Consider the following 24,710-nt stretch of genomic DNA (forward strand, 5'->3'; position numbering starts at 1 on the left):
CCACAGGGTGACACGGGGAGCCTGGGCAAGGAAAAATGGAGAAACGGGGCGCTCCCGTGTGTGGTGCCCAGCTTGTCGGCATCAGGCCGTGCTGTGCCCACGTCAAACGCAGTGAAAACCAGACTTCTCTCCATGTGCGGACAAAACTCGTTCCTGAGGTTCGCGTTAGTGGTGCAGTTCTGATCTTTTGTTGAGTGGAACAGACAGCTACCCAGAACCTAAAAATGACTGGGTGAAGTTCACTTATTTTTAAAAAACCTTCATCAGTCAGCAAACTTCATCTATTTGCTTGGGAGTCATCTCTGCGTAATTGTGAATCTCCGCGTTCCCAACACGCCAAGCTGGGACGTAAAGACAAATGGGAAAATTTTGAACATCAGGGGATGCAACCAGGCCATAACAGGTGCTCAATAAATGTGGGTGGACGAATGAAAGTTCTAGAAAATCTATCTTGTTTCAGAGAAGATTTATATAGAAGGAAGATGCTTAGCAAGACTTATGGCCAAATATTATTATCACAGGACAATAATGTATCCAAATGTAATGACAGGCCTGTTTAAAGACAGCAGTTATCATAATTGCTCCTGAATAAGAGTGTCTTCCTCTGGTCTTCCTCCTCCTCTTCCTCCTTGTCCTGTGTCCACGCTAAAGGTCGAAGCATCTAACCCAGTTCAGATTCGGATGTTCCGATTCAGCTCTCCGCACTGTCCAAAATCAGCAAAAATCTGTTTAGTTGAAGAGGCTACACAGACACCGCCTCGTGCTAACGTGAGCACTTGGCTGGTGTGATGTGTCACCAGTGCAAAGTGCCAGCACCTTGCACGTGACACTTACAAATCACTGTTGCTTTGACTAGATGTGATCATTTAAAACCGTGAAAGGAAAACCGCTCGTTGATTCTGACACGCCCTTTTATTTCTTTTCTTATAAAAAAAGTATCTAATTTCCTACAAAAATACCAAGAAAAAGAAAAGAAAATAGGAAGCAAGTTTCAAATAATTTAATATTATAATTTTGGCTTCTAGTTTCCTTTCTACATTTTATTTTTAATTTCAGAGATAAAGAGCATGTAGTGTGTGTGTGTGTGTGTGTGTGTGTTTTCTGTCTATAGTGGAAACACATTTCCTCTACCAAGGTTAGCCTTCCCAACCACAGCAAGCCTAAAGGGAGGATGCTTCACGTAGGCCAGCATTCCAGACACTCACATAACTGTCTCTGTGTTTAGCTATAAGGAGAACATTATGCGCCTCTCCAGCCTGCACAAGGACCGCCCCATCGAGCCCCTGGACCTGGCTGTGTTCTGGGTGGAGTTCGTGATGAGGCACAAGGGGGCTCCGCACCTGCGCCCCGCAGCCCATGATCTCACCTGGTACCAGTACCACTCTTTGGACGTGATCGGCTTCCTCCTGGCCGTTGTGCTGGGGGCTGTCTTCATCGCTTACAAGTGTTGTGTCTTGGGCTGCCGGAAGTGCTTTGGGAAGAAAGGACGAGTGAAGAAATCTCACAAATCCAAGGCACACTGAGAAGCAGCTGGGAAATGAGACGACCCGAAGCTGCAGCCAGAGGCAACGTTAAGTTTATGTTTTGCTTATTAAAGAAATACTTTTTTAAAAAATAAAAACAATCCAATTGCTAGTCACGCCTACAGGTAGAGACACCTGAATGGTTTCTGCCTCCTGTAGTGTCTTTGATCCGACCACCCATGTCATCTTTCCAGTGAATGGCCAAGATGGTCGGACAGGTGTCTCCTGCACTTTGCATTACTTTTCTTACTTAGAAGTGAGGCCTGTTTNCTGAATGGTTTCTGCCTCCTGTAGTGTCTTTGATCCGACCACCCATGTCATCTTTCCAGTGAATGGCCAAGATGGTCGGACAGGTGTCTCCTGCACTTTGCATTACTTTTCTTACTTAGAAGTGAGGCCTGTTTGGGGGGGGCACAGGTTTCAGAGGTCCCCCCGCCCCCACCCTGCCACCTGGGAGGACGGTTCTAACATCATCGTCTGGCTTCTGTAGTTCCTTCACCGGTGACAGCAGGTCCTAACTAATGCTCCTGCTTCACTGATGTCACTTTGTGTATCTGAAGAAGGAGACGTTTGTTTATTCCGGGGGCCTCGTGCCTTGTACTTGAAATAAAGGAGTGACATGGGAACTTTTGAGAACGGTGTCTGATTTCTGACTTCAAGGAAAAGAATGATGTGTAAAGTTGATGAGTGAGGTGTTCAAGAGGATAATCATGGCTTAATCATGGCTTGTGGCAAATGGATCTCATTTGAGAAAAACCCACAGTAGAGTGTCTCACAAGTGTATTTTCTCGGATGTTTTCCACAACTGAGAACATTAATAAATTCATGTAAATTATATTTCTCAGGCGTTCTTCTCTTTATTGTTGTTGCATTTCTGGGTTAACTACATGTGCTGATTACAAAAATAATACATGATTACGACAGAAATTAGGAAAATACAGAGGTGCACACATACACACACAAGAAAATAAAAATCTGGTAATCATCTTTCTCAGAAATGACCAGTTACTATTTTGGCAAATGCATATATTTATAAAATACTGCAGCTACACCAAATATATCTAGCACTTTCTAACACTCTTTTCCACTTCACTCTACTGAGAATGCCCTCCCCACACTTTTCTATAATATTTAATTCATTTTTAGTGGCCAAGAAGTAATTATTGCATGGATATGGCAAGATTTATTTAACCAAGACTTCTAGGTGGATTCACTTTTATTTTCTTCTATAAAAGAGCCCTCCTCGAATAGCCCAGTGGCTAGGTCTTTGCACATCCTCATGACCCTGTCCATCAACTCAATGGTTCTCTGAGCCTGGGTTCCCTTGAGGCAAGGATTCCAGGGCAAGTAGCTTATTTGGTAAGTGAAGGAAATCCTGACATGGGAGTGGGGAGTGGGACCGGGAGTGAGGGCCCCAAGATGCTGCTCTCCTGTGGGCGGCTGGAGCTGAATCCCTCTGTCGACGCTGGGGGCCAATGTAAGACGCCAGACTTATCCCACCCTAGTGAGTCGCAAAGTCCTGACTCTCTGCGCACTAGCCCTGTCCGTGACCGGCTGCCCCCAAGTCGTATTAATTTCCCTTCGCTTCCAGTTGGCCACAAGGGCAGGCAAGGGGACCCTATAAGCCAGAAAGAGCCCCCAGGAGAGAAACTGAGGTGTGGCGTTGGAGCGGGGCCCTTGGGCACTAACTCGGAAGGACACAGGGATCTGGGTGGGGCACCACAGCATCGCTACGCCGGGCAGATGGCTTGGGTTATTCCCAAACTGCACGCAGAGACGTGCTATCCGTGTGTGGGGAGAGCCCGTTTCCTGCACCCTCTTTGGTGTAAAGTAATATCTCGAAGGTTGGTAGAGGAACAGTGGGATCTTGTTTTAATTTTTTTTTTTGAGATTTATTTATTTTAGAGAGAGAAAGAGGGAGACAGAGAGGGCCAGCTGAAGGAGGGGCAGAAAGAGAGGAAGGGAGAGAATCTCAGACTCCCCACTGAGCACAGANCGCCCGTTTCCTGCACCCTCTTTGGTGTAAAGTAATATCTCGAAGGTTGGTAGATGAACAGTGGGATCTTGTTTTAAATTTTTTTTTTTGAGATTTATTTATTTTAGAGAGAGAAAGAGGGAGAAAGAGAGGGCCAGCTGAAGGAGGGGCAGAAAGAGAGGAAGGGAGAGAATCTCAGACTCCCCACTGAGCACAGAGCAAGGAGCCCAACCCAGGCCTTGATCTCATGACCCTGAGATCATGACCTGAGCCGAAACCAAGAGCTGGACACTCAACCGACTGAGCCACCCAGGCACCCTGGGGTCTTGTTTTAAATGTGCCTTTATTACTGTTATTACTTCAAAGGTTGACTTTTTTTTTTTTTTTTTAAGCTCATGAGGCATTTGTGTCTCTTTTTTGGAGAATATTCTTGCCTGTCTTCCTAGGGGGTTTATTACCCTGAGGATTGTTCAGAGTTTACTGCATTAATGAGAATATCCTTCTGACCTGTGCTGTATTTTCTCCACTTGTTCCATGCCTTTAATTTTGCTCACACTTTGTGTGTTTGTTGCTTTGTGCTTTATGTTACATGTAAAAGTTTTAAATGTGTAGGCTTCAGACTGGAGCTGGGGTCACGTGGATAGCTAGTTTCTCCTGACCCCAACCCCATTTAGTCCGTCCCTTGGGTGTTTTCGGGAAGCTGTTCACTCCAGATCCCTCCCCACACTCCAGATCCTTCCCCCCTGCAGGNTCCAGATCCAGAGCTGGGGTCACGTGGATAGCTAGTTTCTCCTGACCCCAACCCCATTTAGTCCGTCCCTTGGGTGCTTTCGGGAAGCTGTTCACTCCAGATCCCTCCCCACACTCCAGATCCTTCCCCCCTGCAGGGACTCACGGACTATGTCCACCATCCTTCAAAGCCCCTCTTGGTCCATCCAGGGACCAGCTCCCGGCTTCACTGCCCCGGCTCCTTGCCGCCCCCACTCTCTGGACCTGAGCTGCTCTGGCCTCCACTAGCTCGTGCTCCTTCACGCTTTTATTTTTCTGGACCCTATGTCCTCTTGTTGGGATATCCTAAGCAAAAAAAGGGGTCTTTTTGTAAGGAGGGAGACTTCCTAAGGACGTGGGGCTCATGGAGGGCCTCAATGGTGCCAAGAGTGGCCTCTTTTGCCTGGCCCTGTCCCCGCACACTCTGGGTGCCCTCCCAACTCTTCCTTCTCTTCTTGGCCTTGTCTGCTCCTCAGTCCCCAAGATCCCACAGGACCGTGGAAGACCGACCAGATTCTCTCTTACCCAGGAGGAAGAATCTGATTGGTCCAGATCAGGTGTCCACTCCTGGTCATTCAATCAGGAATGTTGAGGGAGGGATTGCACAGGGAAAACATGGCTGTGGGGAGCCATAACTGACCCCAAGGGTCAGGGAAGAGGGAGCCTAGTGAGCTGGGGAGATACTCCCAAATGTGTCCACTACATACATACATTGTGTCCATTTTTTCTACTTCCTGCCTTGGCACTTTCATGCGTTTAAACCCACGGGTTTCTACAATTCTGTTTTTTCTTATTCTCAAGGTAGTTCCCGTAGAAGGGGGGAAGCTCAGTAAAGTGACAGCACATAAAAGTGACTGACTTCGTGAATGGATTATATGGGAGTTAAATATTATTGTCCTAATCTGAAGAAAAAAAACCCTGACCTGAAAAGTATTTTTATTTCAGAAAACCAAGCCGAACCCACTTCTTTCTCCTTGATCTCATCATCTCAGTGTCTTCTCTGGGGCATCTCACTTTTTCCATGGCTTACACTCTCATTTTGTATGCAACCAAAAAATGGCTCCTTTCTGCAGCCCTCCTGAGAGCCACGCCCTTAATGAGGTGGCTTTGCAGCTCTTCCCATTGAGAGGAGGGGTCTATTTCCCCCCTCCCTCGAGACCTGGCTGGCCTGTGACCTGCGTTTGACTAGTAGCATGTGGCAGAGCGGGCGGGTGGCAGTTCCAAGTTGAGGCCCCAGGAGGCCTTCATGTTCCTGCTCACTCTCTTGGAAGCCCGCCTACCTGCTGTGAGAACAGCCTGGGCTAGCCCTGCCACGGGACAGATGTGGGTCCCAAGCACCCTAGGCGCTTCAGCCAATAGATAGCCAGCTGGCAGAACCACCAACCTGTGGGAGGCCATCCTAGACCAGCCAGGCTTCGCCCAGCCCACCAGCTGACTGCACACGTATGAGGGACTCCATGGCTGGAAATGGCCCAGATCAACAGGACCACCCAGCTGACCCGTAAATTTATGAATAATAATAAAGGGTTGATTTCAGTCGTTAAGCGTTGAGGTGGTTTGTTACGCAGCAGTAGCTAACTGATACATTCTGTGCTAGCTCTAAATCCACAATCTCTCATGTGCTGGGTCTTCAGACTGTCAGAGGACACAGGTATCCTATCCACATCTATATCCCTTCTACACGGAGAGCTATGCCAGCTGCACACAACAGGCAGGCAGGTAGGGTCTGTGGAATGGAATGGCAGCCATGTCACCGAGTGATCTCTGAAGGAGAAGAGCAGGCTGCCTGAGGGGAGTGGGAGGAGGTAGGGCAGAGGTAGCTATGAAAGAGGGGCAGGTGATAACTGTCTTCTTGTGCCCGTTCCATATTGGTCAATATGTCACCAAAAGGCAGGGGGAGGAACAATGCAGGAATTTTAGGGGGAAGAAGAGTTTGGCACTATGCCAGGGCAGCTTGTTTTCCAAGCATCCAGCTTCAGTGAAGTAGAAATGGGCTAGGAAGGGTAATGAACATCCTGGTATCAGAGGTATCCGAGCAGAGGCTGAGGAACTTCCTCTTGGGACGGTGGGCAAACTTTGAGTGGGAATTTTAACTAAGCAGTCTTGGACCTAGGTGGCTCTGAGTCTGGTTCTGTCACCCTGTGATGCACAGAAAGGTTTCCAAAGGCCATTATCTCATTGCTCAGACTCTTGATCTGGCCCGTCTCACAGCTACAACTGACAGGGAAATCCTTGGGCCCCACTTTCGCTTCCCGGAAACAGAGTTCCTGACCTCTCACCTGTCCTTGAGGTGCTTCATCTTCTAAGTATTCTGCCAGGGGGAACCCCTTTCCCCACCCTGTAATTTGTCCAGTCCTCTTACCAGGACCCCTCNCGTCTCACAGCTACAACTGACAGGGAAATCCTTGGGCCCCACTTTCGCTTCAGGGAAACAGAGTTCCTGACCTCTCACCTGTCCTTGAGGTGCTTCATCTCTAAGTATTCTGCCAGGGGGAACCCCTTTCCCCACCCTGTAATTTGTCCAGTCCTCTTACCAGGACCCCTCTGTTAGCCACCCCACCCCAGCTNCTGTTGCCCACCCCACCCCAGCTGCCCTGACCACAACTTCCCTCCCTGAGGTCCTATGACCACAAGTTGGAAGAGGTCACTCAGAAGATGTGACTGCCAGTTGACCCGTGAGCTGGGCCTGGAAAATTGGAGGCTCCCCATCCCCTCTCCTGTCCTTGGAATGAGGGTTCTGCTTGCCTTTCCCACTCCCAGAGGCTGCTCCAAGGACACAGTCTCGAGGTGCTGTTATGGTGTTGAGCCCACCGGCCTTGTTGCTGCCCAGGAGAATCGTGGCATGTAAGTTCTCTTGCTGATTAAAACTGCCACCTACCAACCTTCCTTGGGTCTCTCCCTGCCCTCCGAGTACAAGGGGCCTGTCTCAAGTTTCACCCAGGAAGCTCCCGTGGAGCTTGCAAACTGACGGTGCATCCCCAGGGGACTTGGTAGCAAATCGTGCCCACTGCCACCAGGCCCCTTTCCCAAACAGGCCACCATACTTCACCGCACACGTGGGTAACAGAAACGTTTAGGGACAACATAATGTGACCTTTTAATGTCAGGGCCCTGTGCACTCCTGAAAGCCCTCACTCGGTAAAGACTCAGGAAGGCAGTTAGATCTCAAAGTTCCAAGGGTCTGCGACCTAACGGTGGTGATTCTAATGAAACCCTCCCACCCTGTCAGGGGACCCGTTCCTCACCCACATTACGACTGAGAAGCCAACTGTCCCTCTTCTTCGACAAACCCTCCTGCTATTGTCCACATTACCATTGATGTGTATCAGGCAAAGAACGGGGCTTTTTCTCGTGGTGTATTTTTGTTCCATCCAGGAGCGGACTCCGAGGAAAGGTCAGTATTTAGGTCCCAGAGTAGCTCTTTAAAGGATTCCCAGGAGGGCACGAGCACAGGACGGATCTGGGAGGGTTCGGCCCTCCGTTTTGACGTCCGTGTTGTTTGCCAAGCCTTAAGAAGCTGTTCATGTGGCGAGAGCCCCTGAGAGGAGCGATGAGGGCAGCTGAGGTGGACTTCTCACTCATCATTCATTTTCAGTACCGAGAGAGGAGAGCCGAAGGGCCCTTCTTAACAAAATGTCTTAGTCTGCTACTGTGGTACAACAAATGACATCGACTTAGCGGCTTAAAGCAACACCCATCTATGATCACACAGCTTCTGTCGCTGAGGATTCAGGGTGGGGAGGGCCTCACAGGCTGCATTCAAGGTGTTGACGGGACCACGTCCTTTCTGGAGCTCGGTTCTCTTCCAAGCTTATGCGGTTGGTGGCAGAATCCAGTTCCTTGTAGTTGTAGGACTGAGGCCCTCAGTTTCTTACCAGGTGGCCCCTTCCACAGGCAGTTTATGTCACACTGTGACATGTAAACTCCACGTCAAGGCTGGCGAGAGACTCCCTCTCCAGTCCGCTGAGCTAGGGTCTTGTCTGAGATCCTGTGACCACGGGAATGGCTTCCCATCACCCATGCCACGGTCCACTGCTTAGAACAGGGGGCTAACCAAGTCACGGTTCCGCCCACACTCAAGGGGAGAGGGTTATACAGGGCGCGACTCACTGGGGGTCATCTCAGGGTGTGTTGACACACCAGCTATGTTACAGATTTGGTCTTAGAGGAACTTGAGGCAGAGATGACAGACGCAGCCGTAGACTCAAAGGAGGACCGGTCAGAGGAAGCGGAGGACCTGGAACCTCTGGAACCAGACGACAGGGGTAAGGAAGCCGGCCCCACCCCTGCATTCCTGCTCTCCCCGCCCCCCAGCCGGGCTGCCAGCTCTTTGGGGGCGGGTCCCAGCCTCGGTCTCAGTTTCTCCCTCTGCACAGTGGACAGGGAGGCCCGGCTCAGTCATGGGGCAGGTGGAGCTGGGCACGGGAGCCCTCTCAGCACCACACCTGTGCCACCTTGTCTCAGGTACTTTCCAACAAGTCACGAACCTTCTCGACATCATGGACAGCGGGTCAGCAAAGACGGACGCTGCCGGGGCAGGTCCGGACATGCGGAAGACGCTGGCCTCGGTGATCATCACGGAGAAGGCCACCACGGAGCCCTCCGTGGTGCTGCACGCTCTCATCCGCTGCCTGCAGGTGCCGGAGGTAGGGCCCGCTCGCCCCCGGCCGCCCCGTCGAGCCCAGCACCTGCGGCTGCTCAGTGCACGTTGCTGACTCTGGCGAGCCTGGGGCCGGGTGCTGGGGTGCAGAGCCGCGCGAGCCTGCGAGGTTCGAGGTTCATACTCGGAGGACCCATGAGGGCTGGGGCTTTCATAATTGTTAAAAGCTGCCTTATTCTGCCTGTGGGTTCGGGAGCCGTTGTCCTCGGGCGCGTGGACTTAGTTGCAAAGGTGTTAGGCAGGACTGAAGCAGGCTGGACTCTACCAGAGCTGGATGTGGGGTCGGCTTGGCCGGTGGGGAGACCAGCTGGGGCTTGGGCTGCGGCGGTGGGTGTTGGAGGGGGTGACAGTGATGAGGTTGTGGGATACAGGTGAGGTTCAGTGGGGTGCAGTCCGGAGCTGATGACCAAGAAAGAATTCTTGAGACGTCTTTGGTGCAAAATGGTGGTTTATGAAAGTGCGGGGACAGGATCCGTGGGCAGAAAGAGCTGCTGCCCCGGGTTGTGAGAGGTGGCTGATTATATACTATGGGGGTGGGGGAAGGTAAGGAAAAAGGGAGGTTGCAAGGGAGTCCTTTCATATGTTAGAGAAGACTCACAGGACACCGGAGGCCTGGCCATTGTCCGGTTAAGACTGTTTTTCCCTCTAGCAAGGCGTTAACATTAAGATGGTTGGGGACTTCCTGGAGGCTGCAGATTATAAGGACATTTAATCATATCTACATTCCCTTCTGGAAGCTAGGTTATTGATAGAAATGCTTTGTTCTGGTAAACTGCCAAGACATTTGTAAACTGAGGGAGAATCAAGTCTTGCAGGGGCGTGGTCTCTATAGGTTAACTGTTTCTTTGTCCTTTAGGGCAGCCGGGAGTGCCTGAGAAATGTCATGTACATGCCATGGGGGGGGGGTTGCGCGGTGTCAGTTTCTGCCTTGTCCTCAGCTTGCCCAATGTTCCCTCATCAACAGGAAGGGTAATGGGAAGTCAGGGTGAGCCTTGTAAGACAGGGCAGAGTTTGGATCAGAGCCACAGAATCCCCCTGGAGAGCTTGTCAAAAACGCAGATCACTGAGCCCCACCCTGAGACTTGCTGATTCAGTAAGGTCTGGGGGGATGGCCCGAGAATCCGCATCTTAAACACCTTCCCAGGCGCTGCTGCTGCTGGCCTGGAGACCACACTCGGAGAACTGCTGGGTTTTAGACTATCCTGTAGCCTTTGGGGGCGGGAAGCACAGGAGTTCTTTGCGGGAGTTCTTGATTTTATAGAAAGGTGGGTGGTGCCTGAAAGGAGGGTGGGCCAGAGTCTGGGAGCAGAGGCAAAGGGTTTTTGTAACAGCCTTATAAAATGTAGGTTTTCTTCTCACGCTGATGTCAACACTCAGGAGGTGAGGGCAGGCCAAGCCACGCAGGGCCACGGGAGCCAGCGCCAGAGTTGACCAGGAGGCAGAGGGAGAGAGGAGGAAATGTGGACAAGAGTCTGTATTGTGGTCTCTGTGGGGGAGGATGGGGCAATTTAAATAATTGAGTAATAAAGGGCTTTGGGCCTGGGGGCTGTCCCATCATCCGGCACCTGGCCCCCAAGTGTGAGAGTCTGATGGGGGGGGGGTTGGAGTGCAAGCTCTGGACTGGTTGGTTGCATTTGAAAAGCATGCTCTCCGCTGAGTTGTTTGCTCTCTGTAGTAATTGGCTCACCCTGGGAGGCGCCCTCTCCCCAGGATCAGCAAGACCCCAAGATGTCAGGAAATAGAAAAAAATTTAAGTACAGGATTGATACCCAGGTCATAATCAGTGATAAGTGGCAATAAATAGACAATAAACAAGTAGTCATATTTTAAAAATGAACACATTTCATAGAGTTGTTCATTAAATAGTGAAGGAACCAGCAAAATGTTAGAATCTGTTCAGATGAGCATTTGACTTACAGAGATGTATGTTCACGTTGCCATGAACAGGAATAACGTTTGTTGTTATGGAGGAAACATTTGCATTGTTATCAGTTTCCTCCAACTGAGCTTCTGTCCCCATGGAGCCATAAACAAGGCTAGAAGATCACGGGAGATCAAAGCCGCGCTCTCCTTGAGGCCCCATAACCGGAGAGCCTCTGTAGGCTCCGCAGACGGCACCCAGGCCTCCAACCACTAGTTTCCAAGTCTTGGACAATTTTTGTGATCATAAATATTCTCCAGAGATTCCTCTTGATCATAGAAAAGCCTGATCTCCTAATTGACCTGGCTGTTTACGTAGGGGCTGCAAGAGTGTTAATTAAGCATACAGGCCTCCATTGAGTTCTCTTTGAAAATCTAGAGGATGCATTCTCAAGGGGGGGGTGATACTGTCCTGAATTGGGTAAAATAGGTTCTGGGGAGGGAGGGGGCATGAAGAAAACCTTACTTTTTAATGTATATAGCCCATAAAACAGATGCACCATGTATTTGTGGTATTACGGTTTCATGGCGACAGAGGGGGAAATTAGGAAAAAATGTTTAGAAGGCTCTTAAGGGAGCCTTAAAAAAAAGAGATTGAAGGACACTGGTCCAGGGCCAGGCAGTACTGGACAGCCAAGGCCCCACAATTTCTTCCTTCCAGAGGTTTCCATGAAATCTCTGATTGGAGTTGAGAATCTTTGGTTTTTGGCGATGCCGAGACCAGGCAGACAAGGCCAAACTCTCTGGAGCAGATTTCACTAGGAGAACATATACTTTTGGGTGAATTCCTTTCTTCTTGAGGTGCCCACATTTTTCAAGGCCTCTGGGCTGCTGGGAAGTGACCTCCCTACCACCTGAGAGAGGAGGCCGCCTTCCCAGGGCTTTGCAGGCCACGGCCCGCACTCGTCCTTTAGGAGTGGCTGGTCATACCTGATTAAGTAAGAGTTATTCTCCAATGCAGATCTGCAGGCGTGGCCTGGTTGCACGGTCTATTCTGTCCTAAACCAGGTCATTTAAAATGGTGATAAGGCTATCTAGGAGGCAAAGAAGAGTGAGAGGCACACTTCCTGGCCTCAGGTGCTCCCTCACCAGGGTGAAGGGCAGGGCACACTGCTTTCTTGGACTTTCAAGAGGGCTAGTGCTGGAGGGCACCCCTCTCCCAGAATCCCCATGTGTCCTGTGGTGACCTCATTACAGTGGCACAGTGGATTTAGTCATTGGCTGTGGTTCATCCATTCGGATTTCAGCCCCTCTCCCTTCCTGAAAGTGAAAGGTCCAGCCCTCTAATCAAAGGGCTGGTTCTCCAGGCAGCCAGCCCCCATCCCTAGATGCTTTCCAAGTCACCTCATTCACTAACAAAGGACACTAAATGGCTCTCCTCACTTAGGAAACACCAAGAGTTGTAGAAGGTCTGTGCCGGAAATGGGACAAAGATCAAATATACGGACCTTACAAATCACGGGTACATGGAAGGAGGGCCGATGCAGGGAGATGATGGTGGACTGTGCTGGGGCTAGGGCTGGGTCCATCCCTGGCACCACGACCCAGGCCAGGATCTTGCCACCTGCCGTACTTGTTTCCCAGATTTCTATCCAGCGCAAAGTCAACATTTACAACATCCTCCAGGAGATCATCCAGCAGGAGGGGGAGCTGGAGGAGCGGGGAGTCCAGAGGCTGGTCGCCATCGCCTCCAAGGAGATGAGAGAGACCCTGGAGGTAGTAATGCCCTCCCCCCGCTCCCGCAACCAACCCAGGGGCTGAGCTGTTGGTAGGCACAGCGCGGGATGCCCAAGGCCCTTGTCCAGTGACCTTAGGTGGCAGGAAGAGGCTGAGCCCAAGGAGCGCACGGCTCTGGAGCAGGTGTGGGGCAGGAGGGATTTCGTGAGGGCCCAGTGGATGGTGGGGCCCCACGTCCCTCTCCCTTGCCCTGCAGGCGGAGGGCTATGTGAAAGCAGAGGTGGCCAGCGACACGCTGGTGGCTCTGTCCCGAAACCACTTCAGCATGGTCATGTACGAGCTGCAGCACCACCTCAAGCCCCTCAACCTCACGGATGAATTTGTCATCACCACCTTGGCCAAGCTGGCCAACGGCAATGGTAGGCGCACGCCGGTCCGCAGCCCGGTGGCTGGCCCCGCAGGCCGGCCCGGCGCTCCTCCTGGTCTCTGCCTCTCTCTTCCTCTCTTTCCCACTTTAAAAATTTTTATTTAGTTTTTATTTTAATTCCGGTTCGTTAATATACCATGTTATATTAGTTTCGGGTGTACAATATAGTGATTTCGCAATTGCAGACCTCACTCGGTGCTTGTCACGACAGGCGCGTCCTTACTCCCCATCACCAGTTCCACCCATCCCTCCCTCTTTTCTTACCTTTCTCGGCATTCCTTCTTTCCCTTTCCATGTGCCTCCCTCTGCTGTTAAGATTCTCTGTGTCCCTGCCTCACATTTCTGTCCTCTCTCATCTCCGTTCCTGTCATTCTTTCTTCAAAGCTTTCTCCCTCTCAGGCTCCCCCCTCATTCCATAAACAGTGCTAAGCTCCTGCTCCCCACAAAGGACTGTAAACAAATCAACAAGAGAATGGTGATCATCATCGGAGATAAAGGATGGGAAGAGAACAGCCTGGTGGCTACTTGAGATCAGGAGGAGGGAGGGGACCTCTCCTTTGTGGGGCCCTCCCTGAGGTAGCAACATTTCAGCTGTGACCTGAAGGAATGAGAGGATGGTTACTGCGTGAAGAACCAGACATGCATCACGTGCAAAGGCCCTGAGGCAGGAAAAAGCCTGGTTTCTCTGAAGAACTGAGGGGTTACCAGGGTTACTGTGGCTGTATTAGGGTGAGGGGGAGATGGTGTAAGGAGGGGTTGGAGAAGCTGGCAGGGCCTGGTGCGGGGTGTGTGGTGGAGTCTGGACTTTATTTGAGGGCCCTGGAAAGCTGTTGAGGGAGTCAAAGCTGCAGTTGCCTTGTGGAATGTAGGTTCCTGGAAGACCATTCTAGCTGTTGTGTGGACGGAGAAGGGATAAGAGGTGTGTACCTGAGGGGCACTGGTGGCTCAGGCTGGGGCGAATTTGGGGAGTGGGGGACAGATGGGAGATACAAATGAGACTCCAATCGATGGGACTTGCTGATGAATTGTGTGCTGGAGGCGAGGGAATAAATAGGAGGAGCTGAGGATGACTCCCGCCTTCAGGTTTCAGCAGCTGGCCGTACGGTGGGTGCGCTGAGTTCACATGCACGCGCGGGACGTCTGATGAAGGGTGACAAGGGGCCAGCTGTTGTGTGGACGTGGAGCTCGAGGGCAGCTCGGGGGCCCTTCCTCACAGGGTCCACAGCATGCTGGTGGGGCTCAAAGCTGCCCGTGCCTGCAGAGCGGATGCAGAGGGAGGAGAGCAGAGGCCAGCACCCGGCCCCGGGGATGCCCAGCACAGGCAGAGAGCTGGCAGGGCCTTGGGGACAGTGTGGGGGCATGGAGCCTGCGAGGCAGGTGACTCAGGAAGCGCTCAGGGGCCAGCGTGTCCCGTTTTGCATGGGCTCCGGTCACACGGGGGCCCGGGTGGGTGGAGAGAGACGGCAGAGAGGCAGTGGGGCTGGGAGGACTAGCCACTCCGAGGTGGCAGCTGCAGGGGCAGCTGGAGGCGCCAGGCTGCGGGGGGGGGGGGGGGGGGGGTGGGAGNCCTCCGACAACCCCTCCTCTCTCCCCCTCCCACCTCTTGGTTTCCTTCCTCTCTCTCTTCTTCTGGTCCCTTTTTCTCACTGGCTGTTTCCTTGTTTCTTCCTTCATCCAAGGACATTTGTGGGACACCTGAAGAGCCCGGTGTCTACCCTCGAGTCCCACTGAGTCTCCCCTCCCCAACTTGCTGCTCTGCCCACTCTTCCCTGCGGCTCTGTCTCAGCTCTTCCTCGTCCTCTTCCTTCTGTCTCCGTGTCCCCGGCTCCTTCCCCCTTCACCTGTGTCTAGCTCCCTCCTTCCCCATCACACGGACTTCCACACAGTTCCTGCGGCGCTGGCCACGCGCTCGGCCCGCAGGCTTGTCCTCCCTGCCTCGTCCCCGCTGACCCACCCCTGACTCCCTGTGCCCTCTCGCCCCGCTGCACAGTGTTCGAGTTCATGCCCTACATGGGCATCACCCTGGCCACCATATTCACGATGCTGAGACTCGCCGACGAAGCCAAGATGCGCCAGGTCATCTGCGGCGGTAAGTGGGTGCTCGGGCCGCCGGTCCGGCCGGTCAGTGCGCCGGAGGAGGGACTGGGCAAACTGGTGGAGGGGTGGGTTGAACAGGAGATGGGCTGTTCATTTCTTCCCAAACGTTGGCCGAAGCGCCTGCGTCGTGGGGCCTCTGATCGGCTCTCTGGGGGGCGGGGGGGGCACAGGTGGCTGAACAGCGGCGTGTGCTTTCAGGGAACGGGGCTTAGCGGGAGGGAGTCGGCCCTGTGCCTCAGTTTAGGGGGCTCTGTGTCGAGCATTTCAGGAGGAGTCCAGGGAAGGACAATGGGATTCACAGGAGAGGGACCAGGGAAAATGGCTCTGTGGTGGGCCTGCCCTGTCAGGCCGAAGACAGGGTTTTCCCAGCTGGCTGAGGCCATCTGGGTCGCCTGCTGGTTCCAGAAGTGTGTGGTGTGCGTGCGCCCTCCTGGAGGAGGTGGCCTGGGGAGGCCTGGTCCTGCTCCTGCCCCTCTGGGCTCACTGCTTCCGCCCCCTCTGCAGCCATGGAGACCTTCTGTGAGACGGTGCAGTTTTACCTGAGGCATCTGGAGGACAGCGTGTACCCGGTGATGACCGAGGATCAGTTTGCCCTGAAGCTGTTCCCCATGTTTCGCTATTTTGTGACCGTGTGGCTGAAGGACCACAACCCCGAGGTGAGAAGCACCTTCCTCGCGGGAGGGTCCCGTGGTCCCCCCGGGTCATGGCTCCCCAGCCTGTGTGGCTAGGAGGGCTGAGAGACTGCTGGGTCCAGCCTCATTCCCGGAACTCCGGAGAGACAGTGACCTGAGAAACAGAGTTGCTGAACCGCGTGGGCCCTGGCTTGAGTAAGGCCCCGGGATTGCTGGACGAGGGTCCCCGTGACTGTGCCTTTTACCAAGGGGAGCTATTTCCACGTCAACTCTGTGCTAGGGGACTGTTTTACAGATGAGGAAACTGAGGCACTCAGAGAGGTTCTCCTAAGTGACAGAGCTGGGACTCGCAGGGACAGTCCGGCCTTGTTGCCTGCCTGTGGGGTCTCAGGCGGGGCGTCGGCTGCTTCCTAGGTCCCCTCTGTCACATGTCCTTGACTCTCTGGTTGGGGTGACATCACTGGGCCTTGCTGGGGGTCCCGGGCTCCCGGGGTAGGTGAAGCTGGGGGTCATCAAGTCCCTGAAGCCCATGCTGAACCTGCTTCTGCCCAACGATGACCTGCGGGAGCAGCTGTACGACTATATCCCCCTGCTGCTGGCGGGGTACCGGGGCGGCCTGGAGGCGTTCTTCGTCACGCAGGTGAGAGGTCCCCGGCAACAGCGGCCTGGAGGCTTGGTGCCCGGGGGCCCCAGGGGGGGTCACCCAGTGGAAGTTGGGGCCTGGCACTTGTTGGATTTTTGAGAAACGAACGCTGCTGTTCCAGGCGGAAAGGACGAGGTCCTAAAGGGTCTTGGAGGCCACAGTGAGGTCGTGTGTTAGTTTCCCGGGGCTGCCGTAACAGAGACTCCCGAGGTGGGTGGCCTCAAATGACAGAAGCAGATTCTGTCATAGTTCCAGGGGTCCAGGTGCGGGCGGGGCTGCACTCCCTCCCTGGGGAGGCCCTGGGGAAGAAGCCTTTCTTGCCTGCCCTGCGTGGCTGGCGGGCACATCACGCCAATGTGACCCCTCCCTCTTCACGTGGCCTCTTCTCTGTGTCTGCCTCTGTGTCCTCTCCTTTTCTTGTAAGGACACCGGTCGTTGGACTTAAGGCCCACCTTAAGTCCAGGATGGTCTCGCCTGAGACCCTTAACTGACTACAACTGGAAAGCCTCATTTTCACATAAGGTCACATTCTGAGGTTCTGGGTGTACATGCATTTTAGGGGGACCTTTTAATCCATGACAGCCCTTAGCCCACACAAGATGGAATCTTGGCAGGGTTCTGAGTGGAGGTGTGACCCAGGCTGAATATATCGTAAGGGGATCGCTCATCCGTCGATGAGGCGTGGTCCTCAACTCTAAAAGCAAAGAGCAGAGATTAATGTGGCCGATCACTCTGGTGAAAGAATGGGATTCGTCTCCAGGTGGAGAGAAGAGAAAGGAGAAGAGGGCCTTGAATGCCGCACTCAGTGGCCTCACACAGCACTTTGCAAGCTTTCTTGTGCGTAGGTATTGCCGGCAGGCTGGCTGAAATGCAGGGTTGCCTTCAGCAGGTCTGGAGCAGGGCCTGAGAGGCTGCATTTCTAATAGCTCCCGGGGGATGCTGATGCCACCGGCTGACGGGCCACGCTCAGTAGCAAGGGTCTAGAGTTAACTGACCCTGAATTGGCAGAAGGTCATCTGCAATCATTCGCCTATCCATTGTAGGTCTTGAGGCAGATCCTGGAAATGTCGGTCACCACCAACACCCCCGTCCCGCAAATGCAACTACATACCATTTTCACGGAACTCCACATCCAGGTGAGGCCAGCAGGCGTGGCTGGGCACTGGCACTCTCAGGGCGGATCAGCGGGAAGTGGGCCGTGGCAGGTGGCGTGGCCGACCAGGGCAGAGGGTGTGATGGTGGTGGAGCCCCCTGTCTCGCTCGTCTAGCTCCTGTGTCCCATGGGAGTGCGAGGCGTTGGCGCCCATGCGGCTCTGGCACGGCGGCGCTGGGCCGCCCCTGCCTGCCCTTGCGTCCGCTCCCCGGCTGCGATCTCACCACCTTCCCCGCACACCCCGTTCCCAGGTATGCGCCAAGGCTCCTGCCCAGGAGCAGTACAGCAGCCAGAACCTGGCGGAGATCGTACACTGCTTCATAGCCCTCGGTGAGGCCCCCCGCCTCCGGGTCCGCTGGGACGTCTGGGCCCCGGGCTGCCTCCTCTGGCTCCTTCTGGCCCCACGGGTGTGACTGAGGCTGTCCTTCCCCTGCAGCCCGGTCCTACCCCAAGGAGCTGATGAAGTTCTTCCTCAGTCAGATGGAGATGAGCAAGGAGGCCATCCGCGTGGGGACCCTGACCCTGATTAGGGCAGTGGTGAGCGCCGACGGTGAGTAAGAGCGGGAAGCTGGGAGGGAGGCTGGGGGGGAGGTCTCACCACCCCTGGGCCTTCATCATTTCCTCTTTTATGGGCACTACTGGGTGGACCAAGTTTGCTTCATATTTTCTACCCTTGAACCTAACCAGCACTGTGACGCCCACCTCCCACCCTCAACCCACTCCTCAAACTCTGAATCCCAGCTTCTACCTGAATCTGAATTTCAAACTGTTTACCTGAATCCTGGAACAGCCCCCAAAAGGCGAAATCAAAGGCCTTAAATAAGGCCTAGTTACATCATGTAGGTGTAGTCCTAAAGCCCCATTGTTCTAATGCCCAACTGTAGTCAAAACTCCTGATTCTAAATCCCTAACCCCGAACTGTAAACTTGGCCTTGCAATCAAAAGGGAAATCCTGTCCCCAAGGAAGACACTAGCTCAGACAGCACCTCTGTGTGAATTGGAACAAGGGACCCCTTGCTGGCAGCATGTGACCTGCAGGTACACGATTTGTTTAGAAGAGCATGGGTCGCTCCTGTTCAGTCCTTCAACTGGGCGCCCTTGTGCAGTGCACAAACTGGGCAACTGTATATGAAGCACATTCTGCTGTCAGTAAAGCCTTCTCTGAAAAAAACTATAAATTTAAGCAACAATGAGACCATTTTTATCTGTCTGATGGACAGAGATGGTAATGACTAGAGTTGGCCTAGTCATTTTTCTGTAGAAGTCCTGATAGTAAAAATATTTTCGGCTTTACAGGCCACATGGTCTCTGTGACAATTACTCAACTGTGCAAAAGAAGTCATAAACTGCAGAGTGTGGCTGTGTTCTAATAAAACTTTATTTACAAAAATAGGCTTTGGGCTGGATTTAGCCTGTTGGTTATACTCTGGTAGTCCCTGTGCCAGAATAACGAGAAACTAGCTTCTTTTTTTTTTTTAAGATTTTTTTTTAAATTTATTTATTTGACAGAGACAGAGACAGCCAGCAAGAGAGGGACCACAAGCAGGGGGAGTGGGAGAGGAAGAAGCAGGCTCATAGCGGAGGAGCCTGATGTGGGGCTCGATCCCATAACGCTGGGATCACGTCCTGAGCCGAAGGCAGACGCTCAACCGCTGTGCCACCCAGGCGCCCCTAGAAACTAGCTTCTTACACTNGTGCCACCCAGGCGCCCCGAGAAACTAGCTTCTTACACTTCATTGATTGATAAAGCATTCTGGGTGCTCAGTTGGATAGGGCCCGAAACTTGGACTCAACAATCTCACTTTTTGATCATTGTCTGAAGGAAATCATTGCCCAAAGTTAACTGGACAGCTATGTTCTTTAGCACGTCGTGCATAAAAGCAAAACATTAGAAGCAACCTAAGTGTTTTTCTATAGGGAATTTCTGGAACAAATGATAGTTTATCCACATAGGGGAATATGACTCAACCCTAAAGGGTGTATCAATCCATACTTTTTCATGGACAAGATGCCCTCTCTGTTTTAAATGCAACAGTACAGTGTGAGGCTGTGTATGTAACATGACCTTGGTTACCTGCAAGAAATCTATATGCTTATTTTTGCCTAAATGAGCTTAGGGACGCACCTGAACTGTTGAGTGGTCAATTTTATTTTAATTTTGCAATGAGCATGTACAATTTTTAAAATCAGAAAAACGTTTCTACTTTGCAGATAAAAACTCAAGACTGCAACACGCTCCCTTAGTGTCCGATTACCTGCTACCTTCCTCTGCTCCTGCTTCCCTCTCTCTTCCACCAGCATTGACCTGTAGTAACATCTAGCCTGGAGTCTAGTGTCAAGTTGGGCACCTAACTGTAATTCTGTCCATACTGGACCTCTCCAGAACCTTCACACGGCTCTTTCCTACCTCTCTTAATCTTCCTTCTCCCTGAATCGACTGTCATCAGATCTATGACTAACAAGCACTTACAAAGCACTTTCTTGTGTGCCAAGCACTCTGTGGGCTCATTATTGCTCACAAAAGCTGTGTGAGAGGTACTATTATTAGCCACATTTTTTAAAATAAGATTTTTATCTGGCTCAGTCCTTAAGCGTCTGCCTTTGGCTCAGGGTGTGATCCCAGTGTTCGGGGATTGAGGCCCATGTCAGGCTCTCTGACACCCGCTTCAAGGTAACAGGGCAGAGACCTGGAAGGGGATGGTGTTTGGAGCACCCTGCGGGGGAAGCAGGGGGAGGTCCAGCAGGTGGCCTTCACTCTTCTCACGTTCTGGGGGGGGGAGGGGTCGCCTGCCAAAGGCCCTTTGGTGGAAAACCTAGCTTCCTGGCCAGCACTGAGTAAGGCTGGAGGGGGAGAGGCCCCCCGGAGCTGCGGTCCCGCTCCTGAGACACTTGCTCTCATTAAGGACCTGGAGTTTCCCAGTGAAGGGGCTCAGACACCGCCCTGGACGGAGGAGAGGCTGAGTGAATCCAGCTTCATCCAGAGCCGCGTGGCGGCCTAAGGGTTTTCTAAGACCTTTACTGCATTTGGAAAAAGCTGCTGAGGAATACGCCATGTACCCTTCAAACAAAGGCTAAAAAACCCACAGTCCAGGCTCCACTGTAGCCGTGGCCACCTTGGAATGTGGCTTCAGTCCTGGCCATAGGCTCTGGAGGCCGCTGAGCATCCCCCGGGGAGGGGAAGGGTCTGCACAGACAGGAGAGGGCATGAGGTGGGGAGGGGGAGGGATTGGGCTGGAGATTCAGGCAGAGCTGTTCTCAGAATGTGGAGGCTGTCAAGGGAAGACAGCCACCCCACATAGCAAGCCTGGGGAGCCCAGGGTAAGAGTCAGGCTGTCCCCACCAGGGCTGCCTGAGGATGGGGCAACCTATCTAGAAGCGAGTGTGCTCCAGGCTCCGAGAAGGCTCCTGGGTGGCCAGGCTGCCCAGTGGGATTCCCTGGATGAGGCAGGGGGTGGTGGATGGTGTGGGCAGTAGCCCCCGAGGCCCCTTCCCACCCAGAGCAGCCCCAATTCCTAGCTGTCTCCTGGGACAGGATTGGGTGTTAGGTGCCCAGTCCCCCACCCTGGAGCCCACCCCAGTTCCCGCTTGTCCACCGCCCTGTCCCGTCAGGTAAGGATGGCTATCCTCCGCATCATCGGCCAGTTGGCTCTGTCTGGCTACCAGGACAGGATCAAAGGCTGGGGCTTGAAGTACGTGTCTGTGCAGCTGACTCTCTCCACCTACAAACTGGTGAGTGGCGCCGATAGGCAGACCATGGGGCCGCGGGTCTTTGGAAGTGGCTTCCGAAGCGTTGAGGAAAGAATCTGCCTCATGCACCAGTGCTCGATCCCACCTGAGTCTACGCTCGTGACACCGGTGCCCAGGCCCACAGCAAGCTGTAGGTGGAGGGCTGTGCAGTCACACAGGCCGGAATCTAGAAAACTCTGGAGACCCAGTGTCTGGGCATGGAGCCTCACGGGGGTGAGGAGACCACACCCGACACTGCAGGAAGCCCCGGCCGGCCCACGAGCAGGGACCCCGTTGATTCTGGCTTCCAGACAAATCACCGAGAGGTCTTTAATCAGAGGGACCTGGAGGAGAAGATGGTCCACAAAGTCACCATGGACACTGTGAAGATTATAACGTCTTCCGTCAGTGGGATAACCGACGTGAGTGTGCCCTCGGCCCCAGGCCGGGCCCCTGTGCTGACGGCTTGACTTGTGTCCGCCCTGCACCGGGCTCGGGGTGGGGGGAGATGGGGCATGCCCAGAATTCTGCGCTGTTACTTCTCCCGTTCCCACTGTCTGGGAGGCCTGGAGGGGCCCTGATCTTCCCCCTGCCTGAGCTCTGGTTCTTGAAGATCTGGTTCCAGAGCTGGGTCCTTGGTGGGAACTTGGTCCCCCAGAGCCTAGGGCGGTGCCTGGCACACAGTGGGCCTCAATATGTATCCACTGACTTACAGCCAGAAATGTGTCAATTACCTTAAAGCCTCTTCCGTCCAGGGGTGTGTGTGTGTGTGTGTGTGTGTGTGTGTGTGTGTGTGTAGAGATGATTTTAATGAATTAATTCCACAAACATCCAGTGTGTTCCTACTATGCGAAGACACGAAGGTGTATGCTGGAAGGGCTCAGTATAACCCCAAGGAGGTCACAGGCTGAAGGAGAAACACATGTGCCAACTTTTCATTGCCACACAGTGTGACACAGAGGAAAAGTAGAAAAAATTTACCAGGCTAGCACGAGGAGGGGCCCACTGTCCATTAGGTGAGGCTGTGGGCGAGATGCTCCCTGTCCGGGGCCAGTTTATCTTAACACCAGAGGTACTGAGACACGTAATGGCAGCTACCATCCGTCGAGCAGCTACTCAGAGCCAGCGGGCCGTGGGGCGAGCCGCCGGGTCCCTCACACGGCCGTGGATGCCCAGCTAATGCTGCCCCTCCCCCCCAGGAGTTCTGGGTGAGGCTTCTGTGCTACATCATGGAGACGGATTACACGGAGGCCTTGACCCCCATCTGCATCAGTCTCACAAACCTGGCGGAACGCCAGCTCCGCACCAAGGACGCGGAGGCCAGTGTGGCCAGCAAGGGCAGGCACGGTGGGCAGCATCCCTGCACTAGCCCATGGGATTGGGCAGGTGGGCCACTCCGTGTCCGGGAATGTATCCCCTCCCCATTTTCCAGGAAGCGGCCTGCAGTCCCAACAGCCAGGCCAAAGGCCCGCCCTTACCATATCTGAGAAGGTGTTGAAATTGTGCATACTTCCTTCTGCAGTTCATTTCCATGTCCTCTTCTCCCACACCCCGTCCCAGGACCCCTCCCTGTGGAGGTGCAGCCTTTCTCCAGGTGTGGCTTGTCTGGGTCTCTGTGAGCCGGCAGGTCTCATCCGAGTCCTCTGCAAACCACTGTACTGTGCCCCCCCGCCCCAGATTCAGCGCTATCAACAGCAGACACTCAAAAAAGTGACTTGTCACCGCCTAAGGGTGGGGCGACACTGCTCTCCCAAGGGGGCTGTTCTCATGGGCCTGGAGCTTTGCTGGATGGGTGCTGCCGGTGGTCGGTGTGATTTTAGGAGCCCTTTAGGACCCAGGGATGGCAAATGGTGGGGGTCTTCTTCATGACCTCACCTGGACTCCGGGCTAGGCCACCCCTGACATCTTCTAAGCCCTACCCAAAGCATGATTCTCCCCTCTTCCCAGGATAGACCAATTAAAATGATGTTCCTTATGGACAGATCACTGGTCCCTATGCCAACCCATTCTTGTTCTGGGGGCACGGGAGAATGTTGGGGAAGTACCTTAGGGCAGAGCCCTTCTCAGCGGCACAGGGCATGGGGGCAGGGGGCATGTTGTGGTATGAACTGCGTGGAGCAGGTTCGCATCTCCTTCTTCCTCAGTGGACCTTCCTGCACCTCAGAAACTGTTGGCCCGTCTCCTGGTGAGTGGCACACCCAGGCTGTGCCCTGGCCTGACTGAGGCCACGGCCTGTGGCCCTTCTCCCTTGAGCTCCTAATTCTCAAAGTCTCTAGAGGGAGGAGGGAGCTAGACACTTGGTAGGGCAGAGCTTTCCAGGTCTGTTTCATTCCTTTTGGGTTGATGTGGTAGGGGCAGTGTGCTCGGATGTCCAGGGACCTGGTGAGGACGTGCTCCTGGATTCCCCTGCTCAGGCTTTGAACATCCCCTAAGCATCCCCAGGACACCGTTAATGGCCTGCCTGCCTCTTGGGCGTCCTGCACCTATGCCTTCTCCTCCTATTTTTTCTTTTTTTAGAGAGAGAGTGGGGGGAGAGGGGCAAGGGGGAAGGGAGAGAGAGAATTCCAAGCAGGCTCCATGCCCAGCATAGAGCCCAACACAGGGCTCGATCTCATGACCCTGAGATCATGACCTGCCAAAATTAAGAGTTAGATGCTTCACTGACTGAGTCCCCCCGGAGCCCTGGTTCTCCTCCTTATGTTGACCGTGGGCGTTAATCCGCACTCCATGGAAGCCTAGGGTGGGGAGAAAGCCCACTCTCTTACCCCTCTTCTTCTTTCTGGGAACGAAATGCCTGGCGCTGCCCAGGCTGGGGCAGGGCCCCACTGGAGCCTTGGTGCTCTCCAGGTGCTGATGTCATCTCCCTACAAGGGGGAGGGCCGCGGGATAGCCATGCTCAACCTCCTGAGGACCCTGAGCCGGAGCATTGCGCCCTCCATGGCTGACACGTGGGAGCTGGAGATCCCCCTGCTGGTCAAGTACCTGGAAGGTGAGGCATCTGGGGCCCCAACCCCAAGTCAACTCCCCTCTCAGTGTGCGTGCTGGAGTACTAATCACATGGCTTGAACAACAGGAACCAAAGCTCAGGGTGGGTCTTTGGGGGGGTGGGGAGGGAAGCGCAGCCTGTGCTGAGCCCATCCAGGGAGGCTTCGCATGCCTGACTGAGGAGGCTGATCCAGAGGGAAGCGGCAGAAGAAAGCGGCGTGTGTGGACCTTCTTTCTGCAGAGCATACCGAGTTTACTTGGAATCAGAAGACCTGGGAGGACAAGCTGATTCAGGTAAAGACGTGATCCAGCTTGCTGATGCTGGGTCGGGAGAAAGGGGAGGGGTGCATGGGAGGACCCTTGGTGGGGTTGGCACGTGGAGAGTTTAGGAGTCTTTAAAGGACACTTCTTCTGTCCGAGAAGACCTGGGGAGTGCCAAGCATGTCCACAGCTGTATCCATCAGCAGGGGAGAACAGAGAGCCTTCTATGCTGGGGGACCCAGTGTTCAGGAAAGCAGCACAGG

The 24,710-nt window shown here is 53.7% G+C and overlaps 2 protein-coding genes across 2 annotated transcripts in view; both read left to right on the top strand.

Annotated features, from left to right (window-relative positions):
• The first annotated feature begins 1,110 nt into the window (after positions 1-1,110).
• On the top strand, positions 1,111-1,784 carry LOC117801162 (UDP-glucuronosyltransferase 1-9-like). Its single transcript, XM_034655440.1, has one exon. The coding sequence runs from the start codon at positions 1,242-1,244 to the stop codon at positions 1,521-1,523; it is 282 nt and encodes a 93-aa protein (XP_034511331.1). The 5' UTR covers positions 1,111-1,241; the 3' UTR covers positions 1,524-1,784.
• A 5,709-nt stretch (positions 1,785-7,493) lies between these two features.
• Positions 7,494-24,710, top strand: part of MROH2A (maestro heat like repeat family member 2A) — a 43,585-nt gene continuing 26,368 nt past the window's right edge. The window contains exons 1-18 of the mRNA XM_034642690.1: positions 7,494-7,660; positions 8,421-8,531; positions 8,731-8,912; positions 12,431-12,562; positions 12,780-12,942; positions 14,941-15,039; positions 15,552-15,703; positions 16,176-16,319; positions 17,366-17,458; positions 17,727-17,805; positions 17,912-18,029; positions 20,125-20,146; positions 21,085-21,204; positions 21,513-21,623; positions 22,401-22,548; positions 23,346-23,386; positions 24,049-24,190; positions 24,428-24,480. Of these exons, the coding sequence (XP_034498581.1) occupies positions 7,585-7,660; positions 8,421-8,531; positions 8,731-8,912; positions 12,431-12,562; positions 12,780-12,942; positions 14,941-15,039; positions 15,552-15,703; positions 16,176-16,319; positions 17,366-17,458; positions 17,727-17,805; positions 17,912-18,029; positions 20,125-20,146; positions 21,085-21,204; positions 21,513-21,623; positions 22,401-22,548; positions 23,346-23,386; positions 24,049-24,190; positions 24,428-24,480 (1,986 nt within the window). The 5' untranslated portion in view covers positions 7,494-7,584. The remainder of the gene's footprint in view (positions 7,661-8,420; positions 8,532-8,730; positions 8,913-12,430; positions 12,563-12,779; positions 12,943-14,940; positions 15,040-15,551; positions 15,704-16,175; positions 16,320-17,365; positions 17,459-17,726; positions 17,806-17,911; positions 18,030-20,124; positions 20,147-21,084; positions 21,205-21,512; positions 21,624-22,400; positions 22,549-23,345; positions 23,387-24,048; positions 24,191-24,427; positions 24,481-24,710) is intronic.

This window comes from Ailuropoda melanoleuca, chromosome 2 (genome assembly GCF_002007445.2).
Source record: "Ailuropoda melanoleuca isolate Jingjing chromosome 2, ASM200744v2, whole genome shotgun sequence".
NCBI lineage: Eukaryota > Metazoa > Chordata > Mammalia > Carnivora > Ursidae > Ailuropoda > Ailuropoda melanoleuca.